The following is a 10268-nucleotide window of genomic DNA, read 5'->3' as shown; positions in this document are numbered from 1 at the left end:
GTACGCTTCTCGCTTCTCGTGTGTCTATGACGTCACTTGCAAAACTATGCATCGTAGATTGATATCTCAGTCCAAACGACCAACTCTACCTGCGGTCTGTGTGGCAAGTTTGGCTGATAGGAATCCCTGCGCTGCGATGACTCGGGAAATGTGGCAAATGGCGCTGGCCGTTGTCCTGCACCCTAAAATGCAGAAAGCACCGGCGGATTTACATGGGTGGTGACTGCAAACGTGCTTTTCGACGCAAAGGCTAGGCCAACGAGACACATCCTTTTGGTCGCGCCCTCGAGACTGGATGTATGCCACTTTCGGCGGCAGAAGGGAACCTTTCAGAGAGGACAATAACACTTCCGTACGTACATTACCCGTGCGCCAGCATCTGGAGTGTTCTGTGGGGGAGGTCCAAGGTTTCTTCGCCTCTGAGTAGTCTGTAGTAAACAAAGATGCTTGTATGCCGCAGTGTTAGCCTCGCGCTCTTTGTATGTGGTTCCATGCTGCGAACACGTCGGTGCCAAGGATGCCTAGAACCTCGGACGCTTGGTCAGGGTATCCGATCGTGACGCTTCATTGCCTTCGGTACATCCAATTTGGAAAAGGAGTCAGCACATCGAAACTCTCTGAAAGCTCATGTGAAGGATACCTTGACGTACAGTTGTCTTTGGCGTAAGCATGGCTTGCTACCAGAGGTCGTCTGAGCTAGTAGTAACTACTAGAAGAAAATTTAGGGAGGGTCGAGAAACATTTGTTCATTTGTTACTACTCCCTGTGTTTCTGTAAATGCGGTACAAATTAGAGTCTGTGTTTCTTGTTCTTAAGCGTCCTTCCATCTGTATGCATGAGGCCCCCGATAAGTAGTGATGTGTACGAGTGAAGTTTGTCGACGCAGCTAGACGGCGGCGGCGTGACCCACTTGTCCCGATTTGGACAACGCCACGTGGAGCCATATGGGCCGGGTGCCGCAGCGTCTCTGTGACTACAGACAGAACGCGACTGGGAGTCGCGACACTCATGCACAGATATCGCTGAGGTATCTCACCTGCCATGAGGTTCTAAAGTATTGCTCATCTTATACACCAGTGCTATCTCCGATCAAGAGTCTTTGCAATCTCGAGTCTGTGCGCCACCGTGTCTCGGCGTCGAGCTCCGTAGGTCCTTGCCTGTTCTAGCTTCCGCTTTTCGCTTATACACTACAAATACAACAATAGAATCCACATGGCGGAGGATGAGACGTCCGAGCCCCTATCCGTCTATGAGCTGCGTCCTCCAGAATGGCTTCCAAAAGTCCACGTTAGCGCAGATCTTGGTGGGTTCATGTCTCACGGCAGGCATTCCGGCTTTTTGGAGGGGAGAAAAGTCGATAGAAAGGGGAGGCAAGAGGTAAACTATCCACGAACACGTGGCATTCTGGAACACAAGTCTTGTGAAATGTTCTGAAAAGCCATGATTTCATGGATAGTTTGCCTCGTGCCTTCCTTTTTCATCAACTTTTCATGAGTCAAGAAAGCCGGAATGCCTGCCGTGTCTTGCATGAATGTCGCGTATGTTGAGCGAACGTCATGTCTCACAGGTTATATCGGCTTTTCCCCTCCTAGACCTCACCAGGTCGAGGAGACGCTCACAGAAGCGAATGTCAAGAATGGCCTTCAGCTTCCCCACACAGTACCTGTACGACTACAGTGTCTCGGGAAACAAGCCTCATCTTACATTGCAACGTTTAGGCAGAGACGTACAGCGCACAAGACTCTAATCGGAAGCGTCTGATGCAGGAGAATGCACTCCATGAACTAGAGGACCTAATGAACCAGATCTTCGCTCGAAAGGCGGAGAGTGTACCTGGGATACCGTGTGTATACGACATCTCCGGCAATGTGGGCCGCTTCGCTCACCCTCCGATCCCAGAGCTTCGTCGTTCCGCCTGCCGTCCAGAGTCACACTCAACGATGCTAAACGTCAGGCATGGTTCGCTGACCTGGCAAACCCCGATGTCCCGCTAGCGAAGCTCGGCAAGAATGTCCCGCATGGAGCGAAGGGCCACGACCTCCTTGACTTGCTCCATACCAACAACGTTGCAATTCCTCGCGCGGTATGGTTTCTCCGTGTCTTTGGAGCCAACGAATCGGTGCGTCCCTGAGCTAACGCGGTGAGAGCGACCTAACGAGTATACAGGCGGGGTTGCGGAACAGGCCGACCTATAACCCAACCCAATACAGCGTCGAGTGGGCCAACGTCATGACCACCTACCTAAAGAAGCAGCTCGCGGACATTGCCCTTCCCAGCGCCCCGCGCCCTGGCCTGAGCATCAAGCAGACGTTCAAAGGCGTGCTATCGGACGTCAGCACCCGCGAAAAGTGGATCTCTCGTTTCACATACTGGTGAGCGCGGGTTACGTATGACTCGTCCAATTGTCCAAATCCCTTAATCTGGGGCGCACGTTGGACAGTTTGAGTCTGTTACGCACGTTCTATGCGGAAGGTCTGGTCGACAATCGAACGTTCCTGTCGTGGCTGGTCCAGCAGATGGCTACTTGTAATCTTGCTCAGCTAGGATTCGTCGCTCGGTTGGCGGATGAGTACCTGGACGGCATGCTGGTGAGCCGCGCGCTGACGCATCCTGTCGTGGAAGCGTGCTTGGCCAAGTATGTCGAAGTGAGTAACTGTGACCGCGAAAACCTGTGGATTGGATGTTGATTGAGAGGCCACCACAATCAGATACAGGGCTCGGCTGCCAAGGAGCAGCTCACGAACACAGCGAATATCCTCAGGAACCTCATCTCGGTGGGGAGAGTTTCTGCGTTGACCGACGCGCCACTCACAAGATCACTCTGTAGCGTTCGTTCCTGTCTCTCCCAGATGCCTCTGTCAGCCCTCGAATGTATATCCAATACGGCTCTGTGCTGGAAGATATCTTGTTGGAGAACTTCGCTGCGGACGTATCAGACAGCGCTGCGCAGCCGAGTCTCCAGTCGCTACACCAGACGGTGGTGAACACGCTGTTAGACGTGCAGCGTCGGAACGAAGCCATGCTATTCCACCATCTCCCTCCCCGGGTACTCGGCACGCTTTCTTCTGCGTTGTCCGATATCAAGGTGAGCGGTTACGCACGCACATGCGGCATGTGCTCACAGTTGGTACTGCAGCTCCTCAACTCGATCTCCGGGAAGACCGATCTGACCAGCGTGGCTCTTTTCGAAGACACGTTCGATATCTCGGAGACGTTTACCCGGAAACTGGACTTCCTGCTGACCTGGAGCGTCACTCCGCTTCAGTACGGCGACCATCGACCGTACGCTGCTGCCTGTCTTCTCCAGCTGTGGAGGAACAGGGCAGAGGAGCGCGCGATCAGGCGGGACGCGCCTTCCTCGGACGATCAGATACAGAGTCTGTTGTTCCACTGGTTGAACAAGTCTGAGGTCGCCGGAGAGCCGAGCAATCTCCCTGCCGTGGCGCTGCTGTTCGGCCAACTCGTCAAGCATGGGCTGTTCTCTTTTGGCATGTACATGCAGCATCTCGTCGCACGAGGAGAGGAAGGCTTGTCGTATACTGAGCCAGAGGCAAGCCCTACTTCACCGTTGGAGTGAATACCAAAAGCTGATATGAAGTCGAAATTAGGGAGGCGAGGTGTCGCGACATCGCGAGTTTCTCCGATGGATCCCTCTCCACGAGCCGAGCCCCTCGCTCATGAACGAGCGGAAGGGACTTCTATATGGCCTCCGTGTGCGCGAGACGCCAGAAGAAGCCAACGAGCGGGAAATACGTAAGGAGCTCCGTTCACTGCTCCCAGAACTCTTCGGCGGTAGGTACATCCCGAATCGTCACCATCTGTGTGCTGAATACGACCACGGTGCTCTAGGCGAACCCCAGTCCGGGCAAGCATCGACAACCACATTCTGGCTATCATGTAGCAGCTTACTGTCAGCTCCGCGTTTTGAGCAAGTGAAGACCATCAAGCAATGGTTCCTGCCTATCTACAAGAAATGGCTGTTGAAGTGAGCTTGCGCATCTGTTAATCGAAGCTCACAATCCACTGATACTCGGTTATGTGGCAGTCAGAGCGAGCTGAACTTCGACTCTGAGGCGCTTGTATTGCGAGTCTACACGTTGACAACGGTGATTATGGCTCGCATCAGGTCCTATGGGTCCATTCTAGACGTAAGTACCCCGTCCTGTTGCGCTTATCAGACCCTGACGTCTGTGGTAGATGTCCCTAGCTACCCTTGAGCACGCCACCAGTAGTCCGCTACTCAACGCTGTCATCGAGACGCTGCGGCAGCATATGGAAGTTTGGGCTTGCATGAACCGCATGCAAGGCGTTGCCTCTGCGCTCTGGGCCGTTCACCAGACTTGGCGAAGTCGCGGCTCGCAGAACCGCATGCTATTGAAGCTTCTTGCAGAGGTTGACAACGATACGTACCTGGAGCCTGCAGCGCGTGAACAGATGCTGTCGGATATATCAGCTTATACTCACGTACGTTCGTCCCTTCTCTCTATAGCGTGTCCTCACGTCCTTCTTGAAAGGCTTTGTTCCCCACAAATGAGAACCCCAGCATCGTCCCTCCAGTCCTGCCCGAGATCTTGATGCTCGCGACGGATCCAGCGCCTGGAGCCCCATCACTCCTTGCGAACAGCCTCTGGTACAAGTACATGACATCGCCCGATTGGGCCTGGAAAGTATGGGACAATACGGTCGCCAGTCTACGTCAGCTTCCCGCTATGCTGTCGGACGTTGCTAGTCGCCGGGAATGCGCCCTACGCTACGCCACGTTCCTGCTGCACGTCGATCAACACCTTCCCCGAGGATTCGACGAGCAAATCCGATCCTGGCTTCTGGGCTCTGGGAGAAACGAGATTGCTGCACTCACGACGGAGACCTGGGATGTGGTCACTGTGGTTCTCTTGTACCTCAACTGCTATGGAGCGCTTGCTACTACCACCATCCTCGAAAGTCTGGTCTTTCAGGTCTGGCAAGCAGGCGCAAATGTTGCCTCTGAGGAACAGGGCCAAGCATTGGAGACACTGCTGACGTCGGTCAACAACCTGTTCGAACATCTGCTTCTCAGGGACGAATGTGGCACAGGCCTCCCGCCTGCCGATGTCTTTGAGGCCCAAGGGCTTATGACTCGTCGTCGGGACGTCTTTCGTGAACCTCACTTCTCCTTACTGGTATCTCACTTTCCCGCTCTCGTCCTTATCGAACAGAATCGGTTTCTCTCGGAGACGCTGAGGGCTGCGTCCTCGACTCTTCGCAAGACAATATGCCGAGTAAACGTCTTCCGTCAAGGTATTTATCGCGACCTCGATGCCGTCCGCATCACCTTCGAGAAGCTTCTCGAGTCCCAGAGTATACCGGACGACCTGCACGAGCCTCTGGTTAGTGCGTTACGGTTGATGCTCAATGACCCAGGTCAAGGTAAGCGATGGTGGTTCCCGTGCGCGACGTATAGCTGATAACCAACTTGGGTCTAGATGGTCCTGTAAATGCTGCTGATCTCCACTCCGTGTCCTCCTTGCTCAGTCACTGGAAGCTGGCTGCCACATCTATCGAGATAAGGCTGACAATCAAACAACTGCAGGAGGGCATGTCGCGCGAGTCAACTCGTGTTGCGGCATGCGCCAGTCTGGACAGACTCACGTCTGCCGTCTTCTACTCTTGTAAACAGCCCGAAGAGGCAGACTTCATTGCGGACCTGATCATAGACGTGGATCGGACTGTTGCCGGGAAGGTATGTGCACTTCGTCGGCCGACAGTACGGGCATCTTATTCACTATGTCCATCCTGGCAGTTTGTTAACGCGGGCCTCAAGCGGGTAACCGACATCTTCCGGGAATGGGACCCACTCCTGGACAACAGGACCCACAATGACCTGAAGAAATGCGCGAGCGAAATCCTTCGCCTCATGGCCAACATAGTTGCTCCATTCAGACAAGATGCTTCGCTGCCTCAGCTCGACCCTCCCGTCCAAGATATATTCTTCTCAGTGCTCTGCGCCAAGATCAAGAAGATGACAGAGAGTATGGCAACCCTTTTGCGGAATCCATGGGAAGAGTCGGCGGCTAGGGGGACGCAAGCAGTCGTCTTTCTGGCCCGAATGTTGCAGTTCCACCTGGGTTTTGCCATCAGCTGGAGTCAACAGGCGAAGGAGAATGCGGAAGAGCTATGCCGCAATCTAACTCAACTTGCTCTAGTACGTATCTACTGGGGCGTCTGACGAGGTCAACATGCTAATGCCATCTAGATGTACGGCACTGGAGACAGCCTGAACATGCTAGCATTTCCGTTGATCCTTGATACCCTGTGCTATACCTTGGATGGTGAGTGTACTGCGAGCGTTACTTTTGAAAACATGCTGACGCCACTTTGACAGAGATACCAGGAGACATCAAAGCGACGGTGCCCTTTGACCCCTTCCGCAACTACCCCGAGTTCAATCTTTCTGAGCTCCCCGCTGATTTGCCACCGGAATACAAGACCCGTATGCGTAGCCTCCTCCCGTATGTTGAGCTGAACCCCGCTGTCGAAGGCCTTATCTACACCACTCGTGATGCTTCTGGAGCGCTAATTAGCTCCGTCCCTGTGCAAAATCGCCCCTGGGAATGGACAGAGTACATCGGAGAGAACCCTGCCGGTGACCTGTCCAGAGGAGGGGATGAGCGCGCGCTGGACGGTCGAACACAAGTGAAGAACTCCGCAGCGCTTTCGCTCGAGCTCTTCGAGGCACGAGTCACTGGAGATCGCATCATTCTCCCTACCCGGCAAGTTCATCAGGGCTTTGCCGGTGATGTAGAGGACATGATGGCAGAAGAGAATCTCCGCTCTTTCCAAGACGACGTATACTCTGAGGGCCCATTTCGCCGCGACTGGCGTGAGACGCGGATACCTCTTAGCGACGGTACTCGGTCGGGCACTGGCTCCCGGGGCAATTCAGCTGGTGACGACAACAGTGGTACCGGTGTCCCTCCCTTGCCTGCTCTGATTGGACATGCTTCCCGGAACACAACTACGGAACGCCGCCCTTCATCACGCGGACCATCACCAGCATCGTCCGTCCGTTCGGCTGGCTCAGCACGCTCTGTCGCCTCTCTACGCCAAAGTCCCGCTCACGCGCTGAGCCGTCTCTCTGTCTCTACATCAGGGGACATTATCGACGCAGATGCTCTGGATGGGGGAGGATCTGGGACGGGATCGTCAAACAAGCGCAAGACGATGAGCACAATTGCAGAAGAGGACAGTGACATCGAGATCATCGAGGGTCCTATCCCAAAATCTCAAAATCGTGCGCAAAAGCGAGCGAAAGGGAGAGCGGCTGAGAAGTCCACTAGTAAGACAACCAAGAGCAAGAGATGATGGATTGCAAGATGCCCTCGAAACCCCAGGCTCTCATAACTTTTTATTCCCTGTACACCTGTGTCTTGTATCACTGCGTTTCTCGCTCTGAAAGTAGTATATGTAATGATAGCAATGCTGCATAGTGTCACTGTTGTTCTATAACGATGGATGACACGGAAGGGAAGACAAGGCTAATGAGATTCTGACGTTGCGGTGAGCCTGTGACAATGATTCGTTCCATTGCTTCCGATGTGGTCAACACTGGGGGGATCGAAAGGAACGCACTGTCCTTTGATCGCATCTCAGATGGTGATCAGCGACGACACAAGTGTATGTTTTGTTTTCAGGGAACGGTAGCATCTACGACGTATGAAAGACCGATCTGCACATGGTATACCTCCAGCCTCCTTCAACAACTCGCTTGCGACGCCTATTCGACCTCGGTGCTTCGCGGTCAGAGGCTGTCTAGGAACTCCGTAGCTTCTTTCCTGGACAGACCACCATCTTCCCATTCGCCATTGACAGCCTTCCTCAGTTCCTCGAGTCTTGCACGTTTCTTCGCGCCATCCTCACCGAACGCCTTCTGCAGGACGTCCCGTACCTCTGCCTTGACCGCCTCAATGGTGCCCTTCGGCGTATAGCCCGTGCGGTAAATAGGTTTGAGCCCATTGCCAGTACGGACCTCTAGCAGCTCGTAGCCAATCTGGAGCTGGTCGGATATGTGCACGGCATTCGCAGGCTGGTCGCCACCGAAAGGCCAGAGGATCCTGCTCAGGTTATCAGCCACCATACGCTTCATCGCAGGCTACGATGCGTAAGTACGTACTGAGGGACACCGGCAGAGACTGCCTCCGTAACGCCATTGTGGCCACCATGGGCGATGAACCAACCCGTGGCCTACGTTCATTCCTAAGAAAAGCACTTCCCGTTGATCCGTAGAGGGGAACATACCGGGTGGTCTAAGATCAGCTGTTGAGGCGTCCATGAAGATATAACGCCCTTCCCATACGCTTTAACTTTCGTTTTGATTTCTTCGGGGACCTTGGCGAACGGAGAGGCAATACTCAAGATCTGGGTCGCATATGAGAACGGGATAGGAGAACAGCCATACAATACGAACTACTCACAAACGGGATATTGAGTTCCATGAGGACGTCGAGAACGGCCCACACGTTCTCTGGCTTGCTACTTGGCCAAAATATTGAACCAAACGATAACTGCATGAAATAAATGTAGGGGATGAGGTGCTATGCTAGCTGAAGCCCACTCGGAGAAGTCTGCTCTCACGTAGACGAGAGACTTCTCCCCAAACGTCTTGAGGGCCGCATCGAGGAGCTCCTGAACCTCACTTGACTCGCTCGATTGTGTCTTCTCGTTGTCCGCCGCGGTCGTCTTCGATGCAGATGGCAGAAGGGGACCGACGGCGTACGCCGGGCGTCCTGTTTCCCCAAACCATGCCTTCGCGGCAGCTACAGCCTCTGGCTCGTAGGATGTCGGAGTGAACAATAAGATCCCATCAGACGCCTGGAGGGTTCTGAAACAGGATTAATCATGCATTTCAACTGTCCAGAAGGGATGATGCGCACTCAAACGTTCGCGGGAATACCTCCCCAATGCCATCCGGGAAGGGGAACTTCAAGAATAGTCAAGGATATGCACCGTCTGTGAACGATCCCGACGACTCACCTCTTGAGGAAAATATTCGTGATCGTACATGGGGACCATTCCGGGGATGCGTACCACTCTGCCAGTCGGCTTGAATGCCACCTAGAGAAAGGTCACGACTAATCTGGATGTACTAGCGGACCCGCACACACCTCGAGTCCGACCTCCTTGAAGGATCGACCAGTCCGACGAGCTTCCTCTTCCACAATGGGGCGAACGTTGCCCCTGCCACCGAGGTTCTCCGGACCGAATAGGTAGAACAAGGAGTACGTGAGTCCTGGGTGCCAAGAGAAAACTTTCACAGTATCTCTACTGAGAGCCTTGATGGACTCGAAGGGTCCGACGGAGAAAAACTGGATGCATGTTACACCTTTCTGCACACAATCGACGGACAATAGCTGTACTCACGTCGATGATTATCGCCTTGGGCTTCGGGAGGGGTGCAAAACGCGAGCCTGTCTGTTTGCAGACGAGCTCTTCTTGGGAGACGATTGACCTCCATGCTTCCCTAAACTCTTCGTCACCTCCGGCGGAGAACATGAGGTGAGCGTCCTTATGAATTGAAATGACCCTTCAATCAACGTCAGTGGTGAAACAGTCATCAGCGCTTGGAGACTTGCCTGACGCGTTCGGCGACTCCTTCGTCACCAGCCTCGAAACTACGCGCCAGCTCTTTTATGATACGATCGTAGAAGCCGTTCGAGGTGAACAGAGTGACGGTAACGGGACGTAGCTTGACGAAGCGGGCAAAAAGATTGATGAGAGGGCGTGCATGACCTACATGTCATGGTCGGGATAAATGAGCGCGACATTAATATCGAAGACGACAAGAGACATTGCGCACCCCACCCCTGGTCTGGATAGCCAACGATGTGTGTCCGAGTGGTCGACATCGTGGCCTTCTAGGTAGAGACTACAACGAGGTATGCAAACCTCTGGGATATCGGGCCAGAGAGGTATCAAACCTCCCAACCCACGCGGTCTTAGTGATACGCGTCGGTTAGAGTTTCGGTTAGGGTTTGGGTTTGGGTTTGGGTTCGGTTAGGGTTCGGGTTCGGGTTTGGGTTAGGCGCTATTCACACCTCCTCCTCCCCCAAAGGGGAGGCCGTCTGTATTTATCGCGCGAACGAGGCTTTAGAGTGCCCGCCTGAGTGCTCCCGGCTCGGGGGACCCCCCGAGCGCAGCGAGGGAGGGGAGGGAGCACGAATGGCGGGTCCTCTTCGCGCAAACCCTAAATCTGGCATCAAACGCCACAATGCTGATTGAGAACTTTGATCATC

General features: G+C 54.0%; 2 protein-coding genes across 2 annotated transcripts; one reads left to right on the top strand and one right to left on the bottom strand.

Moving 5' to 3' along the window:
• The first annotated feature begins 1075 nt into the window (after positions 1 to 1075).
• On the top strand, positions 1076 to 7391 carry DICSQDRAFT_182976 (uncharacterized protein). The gene is made up of 19 exons (XM_007369416.1): positions 1076 to 1145; positions 1206 to 1303; positions 1568 to 1665; positions 1719 to 1843; positions 1900 to 2119; positions 2167 to 2372; positions 2441 to 2645; positions 2709 to 2774; positions 2828 to 3085; positions 3137 to 3550; positions 3609 to 3792; positions 3850 to 3985; positions 4046 to 4148; positions 4198 to 4464; positions 4515 to 5406; positions 5463 to 5719; positions 5780 to 6181; positions 6233 to 6308; positions 6362 to 7391. Exons 2-19 carry the CDS (start codon positions 1213 to 1215, stop codon positions 7339 to 7341), a joined length of 4980 nt encoding a protein of 1659 aa, XP_007369478.1. The 5' UTR covers positions 1076 to 1145; positions 1206 to 1212; the 3' UTR covers positions 7342 to 7391.
• A 386-nt stretch (positions 7392 to 7777) lies between these two features.
• Positions 7778 to 9881, bottom strand: DICSQDRAFT_149551 (UDP-Glycosyltransferase/glycogen phosphorylase; the record flags this gene model as incomplete). Its single annotated transcript, XM_007369415.1, has 11 exons — positions 7778 to 8090; positions 8150 to 8220; positions 8275 to 8394; positions 8451 to 8540; positions 8611 to 8857; positions 8910 to 8956; positions 9010 to 9090; positions 9141 to 9341; positions 9397 to 9540; positions 9605 to 9765; positions 9833 to 9881. The coding sequence occupies 11 exons, from the start codon at positions 9879 to 9881 to the stop codon at positions 7778 to 7780; spliced, it is 1524 nt and encodes a 507-aa protein (XP_007369477.1).
• Positions 9882 to 10268: the final 387 nt, after the last annotated feature.

Source organism: Dichomitus squalens, assembly GCF_000275845.1.
Source record: "Dichomitus squalens LYAD-421 SS1 unplaced genomic scaffold DICSQscaffold_49, whole genome shotgun sequence".
Lineage (NCBI taxonomy): Eukaryota > Fungi > Basidiomycota > Agaricomycetes > Polyporales > Polyporaceae > Dichomitus > Dichomitus squalens.
This window is presented reverse-complemented; position numbering and strand designations above follow the sequence as displayed.